This window comes from Myotis myotis, unplaced genomic scaffold (assembly GCF_014108235.1).
Source record: "Myotis myotis isolate mMyoMyo1 unplaced genomic scaffold, mMyoMyo1.p scaffold_m19_p_48, whole genome shotgun sequence".
Taxonomy (NCBI): domain Eukaryota; kingdom Metazoa; phylum Chordata; class Mammalia; order Chiroptera; family Vespertilionidae; genus Myotis; species Myotis myotis.
This window is the reverse complement of record NW_023416355.1, coordinates 916,396-934,851: the sequence shown is the minus strand read 5'-3', so window position 1 is coordinate 934,851 and position 18,456 is coordinate 916,396. Positions and strand designations below refer to the sequence as shown.

The 18,456-nt window shown below is 60.6% G+C and overlaps 3 protein-coding genes across 19 annotated transcripts in view; 2 read left to right on the top strand and 1 right to left on the bottom strand.

Annotated features, from left to right (window-relative positions):
* Positions 1-1,167: 1,167 nt before the first annotated feature.
* Positions 1,168-5,860, bottom strand: HES4 (hes family bHLH transcription factor 4). Of its 6 annotated transcripts, XM_036307558.1 has the most exons (5): positions 5,645-5,853; positions 5,108-5,303; positions 4,926-5,021; positions 4,742-4,829; positions 1,169-4,655 (listed from the first exon to the last, which is right to left on the bottom strand). In XM_036307558.1, the coding sequence occupies exons 1-5, from the start codon at positions 5,713-5,715 to the stop codon at positions 4,270-4,272; spliced, it is 837 nt and encodes a 278-aa protein (XP_036163451.1). In that variant the 5' UTR covers positions 5,716-5,853; the 3' UTR covers positions 1,169-4,269. The 6 variants fall into 6 exon arrangements, 5 of the variants coding, with proteins under 5 accessions (XP_036163452.1, XP_036163449.1, XP_036163447.1 ...); XR_004967297.1 differs by having other exon boundaries at positions 1,168-2,799; positions 3,378-4,655; positions 4,742-5,303; positions 5,645-5,860; XM_036307559.1 differs by lacking the exon at positions 5,108-5,303 and having other exon boundaries at positions 1,168-4,655; positions 5,645-5,860.
* A 5-nt stretch (positions 5,861-5,865) lies between these two features.
* ISG15 (ISG15 ubiquitin like modifier) lies at positions 5,866-12,038 on the top strand. Of its 2 annotated transcripts, XM_036307560.1 has the most exons (3): positions 5,866-6,004; positions 10,862-11,070; positions 11,486-12,038. In XM_036307560.1, exons 2-3 carry the CDS (start codon positions 11,068-11,070, stop codon positions 11,975-11,977), a joined length of 495 nt encoding a protein of 164 aa, XP_036163453.1. In that variant the 5' UTR covers positions 5,866-6,004; positions 10,862-11,067; the 3' UTR covers positions 11,978-12,038. The 2 variants fall into 2 exon arrangements, with proteins under 2 accessions (XP_036163453.1, XP_036163454.1); XM_036307561.1 differs by lacking the exon at positions 5,866-6,004 and having other exon boundaries at positions 10,225-11,070.
* Positions 12,039-14,185: 2,147 nt separating this feature from the next.
* AGRN (agrin) overlaps positions 14,186-18,456 on the top strand; it is a 31,935-nt gene continuing 27,664 nt past the window's right edge. For 6 of the 11 annotated variants that reach the window (XM_036307475.1, XM_036307471.1, XM_036307473.1 and 3 more), the window contains exons 1-2: positions 14,188-14,484; positions 16,418-16,679. In XM_036307475.1, coding sequence (XP_036163368.1) covers positions 14,278-14,484; positions 16,418-16,679 — 469 coding nt within the window. In that variant the 5' untranslated portion in view covers positions 14,188-14,277. Of the gene's footprint in view, positions 14,485-16,417; positions 16,680-18,456 lie in introns of all 11 variants that reach the window. The other 5 variants (XM_036307480.1, XM_036307478.1, XM_036307472.1 and 2 more) reach the window with 3 other exon arrangements.

Genomic DNA, 18,456 nt, shown 5'->3' with positions numbered 1-18,456 from the left:
CCAAATAACATTCATTTGCATGGCTATACACACTTATTTATCCATTCAGTTCGTCAGTTGACAGACATTTGGATTATTTCAACTTCTTGGCTATTATGAATAGTACTGCACACACTTTTTGGTGGACATTTGTTTTCATTTCTTGTGGGTCCAGGCCCAGGAATGGAATTGCTGAGGCACATGGTAACCCTACAGTTAATCTTTTGAGGAACTTCCAGACTTTTTCTAAAGTGGCTGCACCTAACCCATGGACAGACAATAGGGTGGTGAAAGCCTGGGGTGGGGTGGGGTGGGGGCGGGCTGGAGGAGGTGAGTGTGGGGGGGAACATATGTAATATTTTCAACAAAAAGATTTATTTTAAAAAATAAAGTGACTGCACCATTTTACTTTTAAAAATATATATATTTTTAAAATTGATTTCAGAAAGGAAGTGAGAGGGAGAGAAACATCATTGATGAGAGAGAATCATCGATTGGCTGTCTCCTGCACACCCCACACTGGGGACCAAGTCCACAACCCAGGCATATGCCTGGACCAGGAATCAAACCATGACCTCCTGGTTCATAGTTGATGCTCAACCACTGAGCCACGCTGGTCAGGCCCATTTTACATTCTTACCAAAAATATATAAATGTTTCAATTTCTCCACAAGCTCATAACGCTTATTACTGTCTCTTTAATGACAGTGATCTTAGTGTGTGAAGTGGCATCTCATTGTGGTTTTGATTTAAATTTCCCTGATGGCTAATGATGCTGAGCACCTTTTCATGTGCTTATTGGCTAATTACATATCTTTGGAGAAATGTCTATTCAGATTCTTCGCGTTTTTTAAGTTGGATTTTTTTATCTTTTTTATTATTGAGTTGAGAGTTATTTATATACTAGAGGCCCGGTGCATGAAAATCATGCACTACAGGTGGGGGTCCCTCAGCCTGGCCTGCCCCCTCTCACAGTCCAGAAGCCCTCAGGGGCAGGAGGCGACCCAGCGATCAGGGAAAGGCGAATCCCCCATCACACCTCTGCTGCTGCCACTGCTGGCAGCACAAGCCTTGGCTGGCCCTGGTTACCTGAGCCTCGGGCGGCCCTGGGTGGCTGGGGGGCTGAGGGGACTGGGGGACTCTGGAGGCAGGTGCCCCAGTGGGGCTGAGGTGACTGGGCACCGCCATCTTGTGGCTGGAGGCGCTGCCATCTTTGAGGGCGTGGCAGTCAATTAGCATATTCCCTCTTTATTAGATAGGATTCTAAAGACAAGTCCCTTGTCAATATGTTTTGCAAATATTGTCACCCATTCTGTCTTTTTGCTTGTTTGCTAATGTCCTTTGAAGTACAAAGCACTTTAATTTTATGAAGTCCACTTTGAATATATATTTTAAGGATAATTTATTGATTTCTACAGAGAAAGGGAGAAGAGAAAAACATCAATATGAGAGCACAACATTGATCAGCTGCCTCCTGCATGCCCCCTACTTGGGATCCAGCCCACAACCCAGACATGTGCCCTGACAGGGAATTGAATCAGCAACCTCTCGGTGCCCGGGATGACACCCAAGATCATGAAGATTTGCTCCTGGTCCCCATAGAACAGCCTGGCCAAGGCCTGTGTAACACTTCCCTGACCTGGGTTGCCAAGGAGAGCCCACATCCAGGGTGCTGAAGTGCCTGGGGCCTTGAAGGACAGTAAGGGGGTTAGGAGTTGGGGGTGCTCAGGCTGGAGCCATCCAGGCCCTGGGCAGGGATTTTTGGCTCAGACTGTGGCCAGCACAGAAGTTGGGGGGTGGGCATGGGAGCCTGGAGAAGACAGTGGGCCTCCCCACACTTGGGGCTGCTTGGCCCTTCCCCTCACTGTGCTGGGACAAGGCAAGGAAGGATGCTGGGGGAGCCCCACCCCCAGGGTAAGGATGGGAGGGTTGGAGGTGGGAAGCTATTGCTGCTCAGGTATCTGCACCTCTCTTACTGTGAAGTCAGGGGGTGATGTGGGCCAAGCACAGAGCTTCAAGCTTCCAGCCCTGACTGTCGCTGCAACTGGGGCTTGTCTGAGGGCCGGACGGTGCCGGAGGACCTGCTACTAAGCTGACTGTCATGGCGGTGACCACAGGTCTCAAGGCCACTAGGGGTGCCTTCTTCACAGCAAAGCACAGCTGGTCTCCCCGGAGTAAACATTGTCAGACAGACAGAGCAGGCAGCACTTGCCACCTAATCTTGAAGAGACAGCCCGTCATGCCTGCGGGATCTGAATACCAGGAGGGGCCACGGGGGCCTTGGGGAGACTGCAAGCCCAGGGCCGAGTCTTTGCCCAACAAGGGTGCATCCCAGGAGGGGTGTACCCCCAGGGCTCCAGGGAGCAGCGATGGACAGCCCAGCCCAGCTTGCAGGGAGCAAGTGTGCCACAGAGGAGAGGAGGTTGCTGGTGCCTGGAGAGAATCGGGCACCACAGTGGGGGCTGCCCCAGCCCGTCCCCCATGGCAAATTTCCCGGGCTGATTATTTCTCCTGAGCTCATACCGATGATTTGCTGTCATTGTCTGGTCCCCAGGCCCTGGCCCTACAGGCAGACAGACACAGGCAAAGGGACCGACAGGCTCCAACACCCAGAGCAGGCGGATAGGCTGACAATGCACATTCACTCAGCAAACATTTATTGACCCATGGCCCTTGCAGGAACTAGCTGGAAGGACTGCCTGCCATGAAGGGAAGTGACTAAGATCACATACCCCCCCCCCCCCAGGAAGTCTGGCCCCTCCCTGCCCCTCCACATGCCAGGCCTGAGAAGGTGTTTCATCACTACTTAGCAGGAAGTGTCTGCAAGACAAAAGCCAAGATAAAAATAGCTGATGGGTGTTCCAGAGAGCCAGCTGCCCTCAGCTGCCGGACAGGGACAGCCTGAGGAGGGCCTGGGACAGCCCCTTGGTGCTGCCCTCTGCCCAGGCCCTCACCGTGGGGCCCCTCAGCTCACTCTGCTTCTCAGACCTCCCTAACCGAACTACATGACGACCCGCCCCAAACCTCCCGGCTCCAGCTTTCATGCAAATCAATCGATCAGGTCAGTGTGGACTGAGCGGTTCCAAGTGTGGGGCTCAGCTCTGAGCAGGCCCTGACTCTTCCCCTACCCACTGGGCTGCACACCCCATCCCCCAGGCCTTCCCCTCCCTGAGCTCCCCTCCCCCAGTACAGACCCTCTTCGACCCTCCTGCTCAGGAGGGCCTCCCGGGCCCACTGAGCGTGTGTGTCCACACCGCTGCCACCATCCTAAGCCACTGGCCCAGACCCTGGCGCTCAGGGACATATGCGCGAGGCGGCCAGAGAGCAGGGAGGACGGGCCAGGAGGCACAGACGGGGCAGCCTCGAAGGAGGCAGGCCAGCCTCCGGCAGTGACTCACCCTCCTCCTCCTGGATGGGCCCTGGCCGGCAGGCGGCGGGCAGGCAGGCAACCGTCTGAACTTCGGTTGGGAAATGAATCTTGCTCCGCCTCCAGCGCTTCCAGTCTCGGCTGTGCACCTGGGACCACCCCCTCCTTGCACCTGGAGCGCAGGCCCCCCGCAGACTCCTGGCCCCGTGTCCATCGCCGCCTGGCGTCGCAGCCTTGTCTTGCAGCGCTGACACCCGCAGGTTCTCAGGAGGGAAGCTCAGGCAGGATGAACCTCCAGTCCTTTCTCACTGGGGGGAGGAGGGGGCCTCCCAGGGAAGGCCAGGCACGCAGCAGGACGGGACTCGGGTGGGAGCGCACCCCCTGAGCCCCGGGCTAAGTGCTTGTGCCAGCCTCACTCCAGCTCCCTGCCCGGGCACACTGATGCCCTCTCCTGCTGGTCCCCAGTCCTGGGGAGACTGGCCTAGGGCACGGTTCACGGAGGAGGGGGCAGACGGTAAACGTGAGAACAAAGCAGGAGGTGGACCAGGCGCCTTAAAAACATTGCCCAGTGACGCTGGACTGGCGCTTCCCAACACTGGGGTGCATTCTGGAAAACGCGGTGGCTGCCGCCTCCTGACCGAGCCTCCCGCAGGCCTCACACCCCCTCCCACTTCGAGGTGGAGCGCTGGCTCCCGCACAACCTGTGCGGGCAAACGCACCGCCGGCGGACCCCAGCGGGGGCGCACCTGTCAGGAGGGCGGGGCCCGGGGAGGGGGCGGGGCCCGCACGGAGCCGCCGCACGTGCTACCAGGCTAGATCGTTCCCAGAAGAGACAGAAAAACACAAAACTCTCGCTGCAGCCGCTGGAAATGAATATGCCCGTTACAGTCTCAGCAAAGGCCGCGGCTCTGAACGGGGCGGCCTCACCGCAGCCACGGCCTCCAGGGCGCACCGCGGCCCGGCAGCCCCGCCGAGGGGGCGGCGGGGGGCGCTCCGGTCAGGCCCCGGAGGAGCGGCGGGGCGCAGGCCGTTTCGGGGCGCAGCCGGGGTAAGGGGCCGTCGAAACCCGGCAGCGGCTGGCGGCCCACGGAGACCTCGGGCGTGGGACCCACCGTAGCGGGGGCCGGGGGCGCCGAGCGGCTCGGGGGACCCAGCTGGCCCAGGCAGGCCGCCAGGTGGCCGACCAGGCGGGAGCGCACGTCGGCCGGGATGTCCTCGCGGGCGGCCAGGAAGCGGTGCACCTCGGCCAGGCACTCGCTGAAGCCGGCGCGGTACTTGCTCAGGACGGCGGGGTCGGCGCCGAGCGCGGCTGGAGGCAGCGGGGACAGGTGGTGGGAGCGCCGTGGGGGTCCCGCGCGCCGCCCCCTCCCCCTCCCTCTCGCCGCCGCGTCTCACCTGCCGCTGGCCCGCGCCGCAGGCTCCGCAGGTGCCTCACCGTCATCTCCAGGATGTCCGCCTTCTCCAGCTTCGAGTGGCGGGCGCTCTGGGGGCGGGGCCGGTGTGGGCGGCTGCAGCCAGCAGGGCCCCCCGACTCCGGCTCCGCGCCTCGGCCCCTCGATCGCGCCCCGCCCCGACTTACCTCTTTCCTGAGCGCGTCCAGGAGGAGCGTCTTGAGCTGAGCGAGGCTCTCGTTGATCCGCGCTCGGCGCCGCTTCTCCATGACCGGCTTGGAGGACTGCAGGTCGGGCCGTGGGCCGTGGCTGAGTCCCGGGTCCGTCCGTCCCCCCCTGCGCCTCCCGCCCGGGCCCGACCCGGTCCCACCTTCCGGTGCGCGGCCGCACTCCGGAGTCGGTTTGGGGTTCGGCTGGCGCTGGCGGGCGCGGCTGCCCGCGGCGAGGTTCGCGGCTTCCCCGGCGCGTCCGCGGGCATGGTGAGCCCGGCGCGCGAGTGCGGGTCCGGGTCCCGCAGGCTCCCGGCGCGCGGCCGTTTCCCGCGGTTTAAAGCGGCGCCCCCGCGGCTGTGTGAACCCCGCGCCGCGTTCTTTCCCACACTCGCGCCAGCCAATGAGCGGCCGCCCCGCCCCGCCGGCCGCCCGCGGCCACTGTCAGTCACGCGTCCGCTCCCGGCCCGCCGACCCGCGGGGGACAAAGGGGAGCTGGGCCCCGTCCCGCGCCCGCCTCCGGCCCCTCGGGGACCGGGCGGGAAACCGCCGTGCTGCCGCTGCGAGCGGCGCCCCAGCAGGAGGCCCCCTGGGCGCCCGGCTGCGGGCCCGGGCGGAGTCGCGAGCCCACCTTCCCCCGAGCGGGACGTCCGAAAGGGGAATTCTCGAGGGGAACCGAGTCCGCGGGGCGGGCGAACCTCGACCAGCAGACCCTTCCTTCTCCGCCGTCCGAGTCCCGCCGGGCCTGGAGCCTCCGCACAGCCGGCATCGCCCTGCCGCGTCTCAGCCCCGGGACGCCGCCGCCTGCAGCGCCCACGAAGGACCCGTGACACGTGGGCGTGGGACCCAGCCACTGGGCAGGAGAGAGCGCAGGCCAAGGTCATAGCAGTCAGGGTGGCTTTACAGCACCATTAAATGACGGCACAGGACCAGTGAGGGTGGAGCCGCGGGCAGGTAGTGACGTCACCAGTCAGGATGACGTCATCAGACTGTAAACCTGTCCCAGGTGAGGCTGGCGAGGTCACCAGATAATCAGAGATGATTGTCTCAAGGTGAAGGTAGGTGATGACATGAGCCAATGGGGTGACTCATGGGGCTGGTGACGTCACATCTGGGTTTCAGGACGTCAGGGTCAGCCCCAGCAACGTGGGGGGACAACAGCTGCGGTTTTGTTTATTTTAAAGAGACAAAGTGGGGAAACGGCTATGCTTATTTTCTTTTTAAAAAATATTGATTTCCGAGAGGAAGAGAGAGACAGAAATATCAACGATGAGAGAGAATCATGGATCGGCTGCCTCCTGCAGGTTCCACACCTGGGATCAAGCCCGCAACCCAGGGCATGATCGGAATTGAACCCCGGACCCTTCAGTCTGCAGGCCGACGCTCTATCCACCGGCCAGGACGGGGCGAGGCTTAATTTCGTGTTTGACGTGGTTTTCATTTTGAATTGTGTCGCAGGAGCGCTATTGTGTCCTGGGGTCACCGGCCTGTTGCCCATGTTTTCCAAGGCCCACCAGCCGGCCTGGCCTTGGGACTTCTAACCGGTGGGAGGCAGGCGGATGAACAGAATCACTGCTCCGCTGTAAGGGACAGACGGACTTGGGGGGCAGGGGTTGCTGTGGGAGCGGATGTGTGGTCCGGGGGTCTTCAGGGAAGTAGGCGGCAAGCGAGGCTGCAAGGGGCGCACCCGGAATCAGAGGGACGGGGAAGGTGCCGAGGCGGCTTCTGGCGCTCAGATCCTCCTTGCACACACACGTGCCTACACGGGGTGCGGGCCTCCAGATTGGCCACAGGCCCAGCTGCCCCCACCCCCTCCTTCTACTGCCCCAGAGGAGCCAGTGGAGCTGGGCAGGGGGTGCTGGGAAGACTTGGGTGACAGACAGACCCACCCAGAACCTCCTGGGAGCGCTGATGGGTCCAGTGCCTGCTCGGACTAGTCCTGCCGGCCAGGAGGTCTCCCAGACCTGCAGCCCCCACTCCCCGCCCCAGGGGCCACCTGGACCTTCTCCTCCTTCTAGAGGCTCTTGGGGAGAAGCTGGGGACCCGCACTTCCTGGGGGGGGGGGGCGCTGGGACCAGTCTGGGGGGTTCTGGACCACCCCAGCAGCCCACAGAGACCAGACAGGCAGACAGCTCAGATGGGAAAGACTGGCCTGGGAGCCCTGTTCTTGACCTTTCTTTCCCTGAGTTGTCAGCTGGACTCACCCCGTCCCTGTTTCCTCGCCTGTGCAATAGCTTATCTTTCTCTTTGTCCCGGGTCATTGGGAAGATGACTGAGATCCTACTTTGGAAGCTCCCAGAACATAGAACTGGACACATGTCAGCAACAGCTGTTACTGCCCAGGAGGCAGGCAAGAGAACGGGACGGGGGTTGGGGGGGGGGGGGACTGAGGCAGGGAGGTGCTGCCGGGACCCCTTTCCAGAGAGGGAGGGATGCCTCCCACCAGAGTCTCCTCAGGCCTGTGACTTGAAGGAGATGCAGGAAGTGAGCCACCTATATCTTGGGGGGTGGGGTGAGGTGCAGGGGACATTCCGGAAAGAGGAACAGGCAGTGCCAGGAACTGGGGCAAGAGCGAGCCAGGTTCCAGAGGAAAGGAGATGAGAAGGAGCCAGAATGGCCAGTGTCCCTGTGTGTGGCCGGCTTACCACTCTGGGGACCATGGGGAGAGGGATGGAAGCAGGACCGCTCGGCTGTACCTGCAGTAGCCCAGGCGAGAGGAGATGGTGCCCTGGGCCAAGTGTGCAGGGGTGAGTGGTGAGGACTGAGAGGTGCTTGGGAAGGTGTTTGGTCACTGCTGTTGTTATATATGTGAAGGGCTTCAAAATACAATCTACATATATAAAAGCCTAAGCAACTGAATGACCGGTCAACCAGTCGCTATGAGGCGCACTGACCACCAGGAGGCAGACGCCCAATGCAGGAGCTGCCCCTGGTGGTCAGTGCGCTCCCACAGCCAACCTCCCGCGGTCCCCGCCCTCGCCCTCGCCCCCCAGCCTGATCCAGGCCGAGGGACTCCACCCGTGCACGAATTCATGTACCGGGCCTGTAGTCAAGAATATTAAGTTACATATGCTGTTTTAAAGGTTTAAGGAAGTTTAAGTTCGTTTATAAATAAGCCCCAATATTAACCAAAGGCCCCTTTATGAGGCTGTTGTGATTTCATAAATAGAATATTAAGGTTTGGGACCAGAACTTAACTATTTTGTGTCCATGTTGTTAGGTGCAACCTAATATTTTTTTAAATGTACTTTTACTGATTGCAGAGAGGAAGGGAGAGGGAGAGAGAGAGAAACATCAATGATGAGAGAGAATCACTGATCGGCTGCCTCCTGCACATCCCACACTGGGGATCGAGTTTGCAACCCAGCCATGTGCCCTGACTGACCCGAATGGTGACCTCCTGGTTCGTAGGTTGACACTCAACCCCTGAGCCCTGCCGGCTATGCCACATCTGTGTCCTTTTAGTTAATATTTGTATGACAGGTCTCTTCCATCCCCTTTTAAATTTCCTGTGTCTTTATATTTCAGATGATTCTTGTCTTCTGTAAACCACACAAAGTCAGACTATTTTTAATCATGGTCCCTCAGTCCCCCTGATTTCAGACCTCTGGTCTGCAGCACTGCGAGGGCATACATTTCTGTTGTTTGAAGCCACGGGTTTGTGGTTGTTTGAAACATGTACTTCACAGGTTCTGTCGGTTGGCCTCTGTGGTTTTCAGGTCCTCCTGTTGAAAGCAGAAGACATTTGGTCACATGGGACAAAGGAACTAAAAGTACCCGTATGTCACGTATCAAGAAATCAGCAGGGCATGAGTGGAGGGAGGGGGGGCAATGGGGCGATAAGGACACATATGTAATACCGTCATCAATAAAGAAAAAAAGAGAAAGAAATCGGCAGACATATGAAGCATGTTTAAGAATGGTCATGGGGGAGGTTGGGGCGTTTTAACTTTCTGTGTATTCTTTTTATTGTTTCAAAAAATGTTTGTGGTTTTCTTTTTTGTTTGTTTTTGTTTTTCCTCTTTGTGGTATATATATATATACATATATGTGTGTGTGTGTATATATATATATATATATATATATATATAATCTCCAATATTATTTATGCAAGGAATAGGTCGAGATATAACTTAAAATAATTTTTAAAAAGTTTTTAAAAATCATTTTTGTGTGTGTGTTAACAATTTTCGTGCCTTATCAGAGTTTTGGGGGATGGAGGGGAGGAATGGTCAAGGTTTATATTCAGCCCAGATGGTGTGGCTCAGTGGTTGACCGTCGTCCCAGGAACCAAGTCATTAGTTCAGTGATGGCGAACCTATGACACGTGGGTCAGAGGTGACACGCGAACTCATTTTCTTGGTTGATTTTTCTTTGTTAAATGACATTTAAATATATAAAATAAATATCAAAAATATAAGTCTTTGTTTTACCATGGTTGCAAATATCAAAAAATTTCTGTATGTGACACGGCGCCGGAGTTAAGTTAGGGTTTTTCAAAACGCTGACACGCCGAGCTCAAAAGGTTCGCCATCACTGCTAGTTGATTTTGGTCAGGTTGCAAGCTTGATCCCCAGTAGGGGTGTGTGTGAGAGGCAGCCGATCAATGATGTTCCTCTCTCATCATATAATGTTTCTGTTTATCTATCCCTCTCCCTTCCTCTCTCTCTAAAAATTAATAAAAAACATATTTAAAGATTCATATTCAAAACATTTTGTTTTTGCCACTCTTTGACTTTTTGCTGTTGTTAACCCTCACCAGAGGGTACATTTTTCATTGATTCAAAAGAGAGAAATGGAGAGCAAAAGGGGGAGAGAGAGAAAAAAAGGAACATGGATTGGTTGCCTCCAGTACTCACCCTGACCCAGGATCGAACCCAAAACCTGGGTATGTGCCCCATCTGGGAGTTGAACCAGACCCTTCGGGGCACACGATGCCGCTCTGACCGACTGGGACACCAGCCAGGGCTGTTTAACTTTTGGAGGAATGTCTGTTCTCCATAGCAGCTGCGCCGTTTCACATTCTCATCAGCAACGTATGAAAGTTCCAGTTTCTCTACATCCTTGTTAACACTTGTTCTATTAATTACTAGTAGCCCAGTGCACAAAATTCGTGCAAGAATAGGCCTTCCTTCCCCCGGCTGCCGGCACTGGCTTCCCTCTGGCACCCGGGACCCAGGCTTCCCTTGCAGCCCTGGCTTCACCTGGAAGGTCGTCTGGTCTAATTAGCATGTTATGCTTTTATTATTATAGATTATTATTATTTATAGTCATGCTAGTGGGTGTGACATATCTCGTTGTGGCTTTAACTAGCATTTCCCTAGTGCCCAATGATACTGAGCATATTTTCATGAGGCTGTGCCCATTTATCTATTTTCTATGGAGACATGCCTGTTCAAGTCCTTTGACCAATTTTTAATTGAGTAATATTTTTGTTGTTGAGTTGTAACATTGCTTTTTATATTATGGATACTAGCCCCTTATCTGACATATGATTTGTAAACATTCTCTCCCATTGTTGTGGGTAGCCTCTTCACTTTCTCAATAATGTCCACGAGTTCATTTTTGTAGAAAATAAGATACGTCTCTTTCATTAAAAAGAAAAATCTGAACAAATATTGGTGACCATCCCTGGGTACTTTGGTTGTCACTACTTTATGTTATTTCCGAATGAACCGTAACAGGATTGTCTAAGTTTGTTACTTTCGCACGTTGGTAAATGGAAAGTGAAACTTTCCCATTGTCACGTCATGCTATTCGGGCACTTGTTGAAGTGCAGGCCGTTGGGGGTGGAATGCACACCCTGGGGAGGGAGCCTGGTGTCCACCCTGGGCCTCCCCTCGCAAGTGGGTGGCAAGTCCCCCGAGGATCCCTGATTGTTTTCCTTCTGCTTCGTTCCTGCCACTGGCTCCCAGGCGAGCCTTTGGGAAACGGAAACTGAAACTGAAGCTGAACCGGCTGCTGAGGCTGCTCTGACACGCCCCCTGACGTGTGAGGCTCAGGCTCAGAAAAGGGGTGAGCCGCCAGGGCCTGCGGGAGAGGGAGCTGGAGCTGAGACAGCGCACTCATCGTCATCGTCGTCTCACGACCTGTGGAGGACCTGGCATCAGAGCCCACAGCCATGGTGAGGCGGGTGACAGGCTGGACAGGTGGGCTGGGCACCAGTCCATTACCCTCTCCCTCCCTGTGTGCCAGGCAAGCGGAGCTGCTAGAGCTCCCAGGTTCCTAAGTCTGACACCAGGGCTCCTGCTGACACCAGGGTCTGGGTCTTGGAAGGTGGGTTCTTCCCAGTGGCTGCTTCTGAGGTCCCTTGGGGGACATCTTAGCTAATGAAGGGAGACCAAGTAGATGGTCATGGGAGGCTGGCCGTTCCTCTAGAAATGCCCCCTTGTGCTTCTGTCTCCTGCACTGGAGGTCTCTCCTGGTGGATGGAGAGGACACAGAGGGGGAGCAGGGTCCAGGGCCCTAGGAGCTTGCCCTGCGACCAAGGTCATGCGTGTAGTGGTGCCGGGGTCTCTGAGCTCTGCTGATGCCCACAGGGCGGGTACCTGAAGGTGAAGATGTTGAGCAAGGAGTTCCAGGTGCCCATGAGGGACTCCATGCTGCTGTCGGAACTGAAGCAGCTGATCACCCAGAAGATCCAAGTGCCTGCCTTCCAGCAGCGCCTGCTGGTCCAGGGGAGCAATGAAGTGCTGCAGGACGGGGTTCCCCTGGCCCACCAGGGCCTGCGCTCGGGCAGCGAGGTCGTGCTGGTGGTGCAGAGCTGCGACAGGCCCCTGAGCATCCTGGTGAGGAACGACAGGGGCCACACCAGAGCCTACGAGGTCCAGCTGACGCAGAAGGTGGCCCGACTCAAGGAGCAGGTGGCTAACCGCGAGAGCACGAACGTCGACCAGTTCTGGCTGAGTTTCCAGGGGCAGCCCCTGGATGACGAGAAGCAGCTGGGGGAGTACGACCTCACGCCCCACTGCACCTTGCAGATGAATCTGCGCCTTCGGGGGGGCGAGGAGGGGCCGGGAGGGCAGCGCTAAGAACCACCACCGGCGAGTCCCTGGACAAGGGGGCCCATAATAAACGTTGATGCAAAGCTAACTGGCTGCCTCTGCGTCTTCCCTCGCCCTTGCCCTGGCACTCTCACCTCTGCTGATGAACCTGGGGGAGAGGTGGAGGAGGAGGAGGAAGGCAAGCGGACCCAGGGTCCCTGGGTGGTCACAACCCACAGCTAAGTAGGATCAAACTAGTAACAACATCTCCCCCCACCCCACCCCCTCCCCAGAGAGGAGACTGAAGGTGCGTTCCCACACGTTTGGGAAATTAACTTCTAGAGAAAGAAATAGAGGCCTCGCTGGAGTCCATCCCTGGCCCAGGTTGACACGGCCAGGCCCTGCACAACTGGCCCCACCCAACGTCCGGGTCAGCAGACAGCACTGAGCGGGGGAGGCCAGGTCAGGCTCCAAAGGCCACACGGCGATGTCTCCAGTGGGATCAGCGCCCCTGGAAGCGGTGAGGGAGGGAGTCCCTGGGCCTGCCTGGGTCAGCTGGGAGGTGGGGCTCTGGGCCTCTCTGTCTTCCGGGGCCCACTAGCCCACTCCGTCCAGTGTGCGTTGGTCTGGGAGGGGTGTGGACAGGGCCTGAACACTCACTGTCACCACCGGTGACCTGCTGAGTGGAGGCTGTGCCTTCGGAGTTTCACTTAAAGGAGAGGCTGTGGCCGAGGGAAGGGCGCCTGAGGGGGGCTCCCGTGGAAGAGCTTTGGGGAGCACCGCCTGGCACAGGCTGCGAGTGCTTCCACACCCGATGCGCCTCCTATCCCAGTTCCCAAACGAGCCCACAGGAGCCAGGCTGAGACAGCCTGGGATGCAGGAAAGATGGGGGTGACAGAACAGACACCTCTCTGGGCGAAAGTCCGAGATTCTGGGGACACTCAGACCTCAGCTTTCAGACTCTTCGGGAGGATTTATTTGGCTGGAGACCCAGAGCCCCCTTTCTGGTCTGTGGGAGTCCGTGTTTGGGCTGGGGCTGGGGAGCCACCTCAGGTCTGCCTTGCCTAGGACGGGAGTGTGGACACACAGGTGTGCCTGTGGGGGGCTCTCCACGTTCCAGCCTCATTTCCTGGGCCCCACTCTCACCTCTTCACTGCAAGGCAGCAAGCGTAAGCGCCCACCTTGATGCCACCCCCCTTTCCTGAGCCCCCCCCCCAGGGCCTGGAGAAGGAGCGCCCTTCAGAGGGGCCTCTGCATAGCCAGCCCTGCCTAGCTCCTGGCCCTGAGCTCTGTGGTTGGAGTGTGAGGGGGCACCTCGGGTCCAGCCCTGGAGGAACGGAAGGGGCCTCTTCCCGCTCCCCCTCGGTCGTCAGCCAGGCCCGGCTCCAGTCTGGGCGCGCTGGATCGCAGTGCGTCCCTGCACTCAGCCTGGCGGGAGCAGCGCGATTGTGGGCGCTGGGAGGGGGCGTGGCTGACCTTCCCCCCGCCCCCGTCTCCCCGCCACCAGCGGCCTGCAATTGCCACCGCTGGACGGCAGGGGGCGCCCTCCGCCCTGCAGTGAGGCCCGAACTGACCCAGGAACGGGAGGTGGGCGGGTCTGCGCTCAGTTTTGACCAATCGGCGCAGCGCCCGGAACGCATTGGCCCTCGGCCGCGGGGGGCGTGGCCTGTGGAGCGGCCGCCCCTCCCGGACCCGCGGGGGTCCCGGCCCTACCGAGCTTCCGTCCGGGGTCTGCTTGGGGCCGGGGTTCCCCCAGGTTCCCTGTTCTGCAGGGGCTCCAGCGGCGGCGGGGCCCCGGCGTCTGGGAGCCCCTTCCCGCGGCCGGGGAGCCCCCGCCGCTCCGGCCCCGCGTGGCCTGGAGCCCCTTGGAAGTCCCGTCACGTCGCCTCCCGATTATGCATTAACCCGGCTCCAGCCGCAGTGCCCGGGGCGGGGCGCGCGCCGGGGGAGGGGCGTCCGTCCGCTGGGGGCCGTCCGTGGGGGCCGCGCAGCACACAGCCCCGGCCGCCCGCCCCCCGTCCGGGCCGCCCTCCGCCCGCCGCCCGCCTCGGCCCGGCCCAGCCGCCCCTTCTCCCCGCCCAGCCTCCGCCGGCGCCGCTCTCCCGGCGCTTTGTTCGCGGGGCCGGCGCGGGTCGCGGAGCGCCGGGCGGGCAGGGGCGGCGCGGCGGCGGCGGTAAGGGGGCGGGGACGGCCGGGGGCGGTGCTCTCCGGTCCCGCCCCCGCCCCGCCCCCGGGCCGCCCGCGCTCCCACCGCCTCCAGCGAGCTGCGTCCCGTCCTGTCCAGTCCGGTCCCCGGCGCGGCCCGGCCCGCGCGCTCGCTCCGGCCCTTCCGCCGCCCTCGGCCCGCCATGGCCAGCCCGCGGCCGTCCGGCCCGACCCCGCTGCCGCCGCTGCTGCTGCTCCTGGTGGTGGCCGCGTGCCCCCTGCCCGGCGTCGACGGGACGTGCCCGGAGCGCGCGCTGGAGCGGCGGGAGGAGGAGGCGAACGTGGTGCTCACGGGCACCGTGGAGGAGATCCTCAATGTGGACCCGGTGCAGCTCACGTACTCGTGCAAGGTGGGCCCCCGGACCCCGGGCCCTGAGCCCCCCGGATCCCCCTGGAGCCCGGCCTGGGGGGCTCTTCCCGCGACCCCGAGCCCGAGGCCCTCCCCTCGCGATGCCTGGCCGCCCGCGGGGACCCCGCCCGGCCGTGGGAACCGGCCCCAGACGCCCCGCAGCGCCCGCGCCCGCTTCCTTGGCGACCGCCGAGCCCCCTGTGGGGCGCCGGGTCCCGGAAAACTCGCGAGCGCCGCAGGGAAAGTTCCACCGCAGCCCCGCCGAGCGGCGCCCAGGCCCGGGGCCCGGTCACGGCCGCCCCTCCTCCCGAAGCCACGTCTGGGAAACGACTCCGTCGCCCCCCGAGGGAGAGCGTGGCCCCCACACCCCTCCCACCTGCCCGCGGAGAGGGAGAGGGGCCGGGGAGATGGCGCTCTCTGCGGGGCGGAGGTGGGGGTTCCGCCGGGTCAGTGCTGCCCCCCAGGCCTTTATCAGGGCCGGAGGGGGTGGTCGGAGAGGGGGGTGTCCCATCTCATCTCCCAGTCCCGGGGCCCTGGTGGGGGTGCTGCCGTGCCGGGTGTGGGGGCAGGCGCTGGGAGGGGGCGGGGCCGTTGCTGCGCTCCAGTGTGCGTGGGGGTGGCCGGGCAGGGGCAGGTGCCCCCATCCGCTCCTGGAGGAACCGCATTTCCCCGGCCTCGCGAGGGGGGCTTGCGGGCGCTCTCCCGCAGCGGGACCCGGCAGCCCCGGGGCAGGATGGTGGGTTTTCAACCACGGTCCGTTCCTAGGGTGTGCTCAGGGCACCCCGGCCCCTCCCCCACTTCTGGCCCCTAAAACTCCCTCCCCGACCAGCAATCGGATCATTCCTCTCGCTAGGAGATGGGAACGGGCGGCAGCTCCTTTTGGCTTGGCCTGTGAGGGCTACTGCTGGCTCCCCCGCTGGGCCCCCTCCTCTCCACCTCGGGGCACTTTGCCAAGTCCCTGCAGGATTTTCCCGACTTCCTCCCTGCCGCTCCTGGGTGTGGCTGGGGTGGGGGGAGGCGATGAAAGCTGCCCGCCCTCCCCTGCTGGTTTTGTCCTTCTGAGCCTACTGTGGGTCTGGAGGTCCGAGGGAGAGGGCTGGGCCAGGCGCACCCAGACCACTGGAGGGTGGTGGGGTCCCTGCAGGTGCTGCAGACCCGGGGCTCCCAGCAGGGGGGACGTAGGCAGGTGAACTGGCCACCACTGTCTTTCATCCCCCATTCCAGCACCCCAACCCCCCAGAGCTCCTGAAGAAAGAGGCCTTTCTCAGGGAGCTGGGCTCCTGTCGGGGGACCTGTTCCTTTGAGGGCAGCCTGTTGTTCAGCCTGCATCTCCTGCGACCCTCCTGCCGCCCCCACTCCCCATCCCTGTGGACTGTGGGCATCCCAGGGCACAGTCTGAGAAGGTGCCCTCAGGGCCCCCAGAGCCGAGCAGGGAGGGTGGGGCTGCCTTGCGCTGCCCAAACTTGATTCTGTGGTTCTCAGGCTGCTTTTACTGCGCTCACCGCCGGAGCCTGGCAGGAGGAGGGGTCTTTTATCTCCTGGGAGGGGGTGTCTTAGCCCACCCACAGGGCTGCAAAGAATGCAGCTGGCCCAGAGCCCTGAGCGCAGAGCTTGTCGCCCTGAAAGTCTGTCGTCCATGTTGGTGTCTCCTGGCTCCATCCAGGGAGGCCCGAGTAGTGGGGGGCAGACAGGGAGAGGAAGGCAGGGAAGGCAGGCAGCCCAGGCCAGGCGGGTCCCCTTCCCATATCCGGCCTGAGCCCACATGGACACCATTGGAATCGGGGTCGGTTGGACCTGGGGGTTGGGAGCTGTTTCCTGGAGGAAAAGGCCCAGGCGCCCCCGTCTGCAGTTTGCCTCTGGCCTCTGTGGCCTCCTCTTCCCAGTGGGAATGGATCACTGATACCTGCCCCCCATTCCGCCCCCCCGCCCCCCAGGTTCGGGTCTGGCGGTACTTGAAGGGCAAAGACGTGGTGACTCAGGAGAGCCTGATGGACGGCGGCAACAAGGTGGTGATTGGCGGCTTTGGAGACCCCCTCATCTGTGACAACCAGGTGTCCGCGGGGGACACGAGGATCTTCTTTGTGAACCCTGCGCCCCCGTACCTGTGGCCCGCCCACAAGAACGAGCTGATGCTCAACTCCAGCCTCATGCGCATCACCCTGCGGAACCTGGAGGAGGTGCAGCATTGTGTGGAAGGTGCGTGGGGCCCGGGCGCCCAGGGGGCCGTGCCGCAGGCTGGAGCACACTCTCGGGGCCTGACCTTGCAGCTCCCCCGCTCCTTGGCTGTGTCTCTGCCACCTCCAGGTCATTAGCAGTGCCCCCCCAACCCCCACAATGCCACCATCTTTTGTCCTGAGCTGAGCAAGTCCCAGCCCTGCAAAGGGACAAGCCTCCCTCGCTTACCCTCCCCTCCCCCTCCCTGGCTCTGTACCTCGCCGAGAGTCCTTTTCTAGAGGAGAGGCTGGGACCAGGTGAATGAACACCAGCTGTTCATGTTCCTGCAGAGGCCCAAACATCTGTCTAGACAGGGCCCAGATGTTGAGCAATCCCTTGGGGGTGGGGCCTATAGATGGGGGCACAGCCCCCTTGTGTGTTCCAAGGCCTGTCATTTGTGGGAAGAGGCAGCTCTGTGGGGTGAGGGCTTCTGTGGGTTTGAAGGGGTGTGGGACTCCGTTATCGAGGTGAAGAACGTTTTCTGTCGCCTGTCCCCACACGTCTATTCTGAATGGCCTGAGAGCATTCCTCCCCCACCACAGCCTCTGGGAGGTGAGCAGGAATCACATGACCAGGGCTCTCTCCCCTCACCCCCCTTCATCCCAGTATAGTCCCAGTTAGGAGTTGAGATCCTTGGCTGAGGAACGCAGGGAGAGTGTAAGAACTGCCGGTCCCACATCCTGCCTGTCCCCTCTTGGCTGCCTAGAAGGGATTTATGGGGGGGGGGGGGGGGCGTGAGAGAGTGTTTCTCCCCAGGAGCGTAGGAGGGGCCTGTTACTTCCTGTCCTGGGAAGGTGACCCTGTCCCTCTGATGTGCTCTTTGGGCCAGTAGGGAAGTCCCCCTTCTATCCAATTCAGTGCTGTGATGCTGGCTTGGTTTTTGTGGGGTCCTGGATGGTGGATTCATCTGGCCTGGGGAGGACTGTGCTCGGGAGGCAGACCCAAGTGGGCGGGAGCCCCATGACGTCTTGCCCAGACTGTGGTTGGCTGCTTCTGGGCTGCCTCGTGGTCCCCGGCCACAGCGTCACATGGAGGAGCCAGCGGGGCTGGGTGTCCTAGTCCCTTGCCAGCACTGGCTCGACTGAGGGGTCTCAGCCTGCTGTCCTCCCTAGCAAGGACTTGAGACACTGGCCTCACTCTGGAAGCTTGTGGTTGAGGGAAAAGAAGGGAGTGAGACATGGAGACCGGCAGCTGTGTGATGTGATGCCCAGTGTTGGGGGGGGGCGGGGTGAGTGGGGGCTAAGGAGAGGCTGGAGAGAAGGGTCAAGACAGAAAATGCCCTCTCCCTCGACAGGGAATCTTCGAGAGGGTCAACTGTGTTAAGTGTACTGCTGGGCGGGTCCAGCCCGGGGGTCTGTGATCAGTAACTGAGGCCTTATGTGGGGTCGGAAGGCATGTGGCGTGAGGGCCACCACGGGCACAGCAAGATTGGCCATCCTGCCAGAGCCCCATCCACACCAACCGGGCTCTGGACATGCCAGGCTGGGCAGAGAGACAGCTGGACAGGAGGGTCCACAGGGAGAGCCCCCAGCTAGGACTGAGACTTGACCTACTGTGTGCTGCCTGCCCTGGCAACCAACACTCAGGGGCAGGACCTGGGCTCCGGGCTGGGGCAGGTGCTGGGATGCACAGGCCTGTGTGCAGCAGAAGGGTGAGTGCCCAGGAGGGCTGAGCACCGGACGTCCTGAGATAGGCCCCCCAGGGGTATGGTCCAGGGAAAGGAGTTCCTGGAGATGAAGGGAAAGGAAATGGCTGGAGC

What these genes read in the sequence shown, in the direction of transcription:
- HES4 (XM_036307554.1), bottom strand. Translation starts at nt 5,830, where the DNA reads ATGACCTTGGCCTGCGCTCTCTCCTGCCCAGTGGCTGGGTCCCACGCC. An exon ending in GGAAGGGTCTGCTGGTCGAG is followed by an intron (nt 5,304 to 5,644) that starts GTTCGCCCGCCC and finishes GGGTTCACACAG; the next exon opens with CCGCGGGGGCGCCGCTTTAA. An exon ending in GCGGCGCGGGCCAGCGGCAG is followed by an intron (nt 4,656 to 4,741) that starts GTGAGACGCGGC and finishes CGCTGCCTCCAG; the next exon opens with CCGCGCTCGGCGCCGACCCC.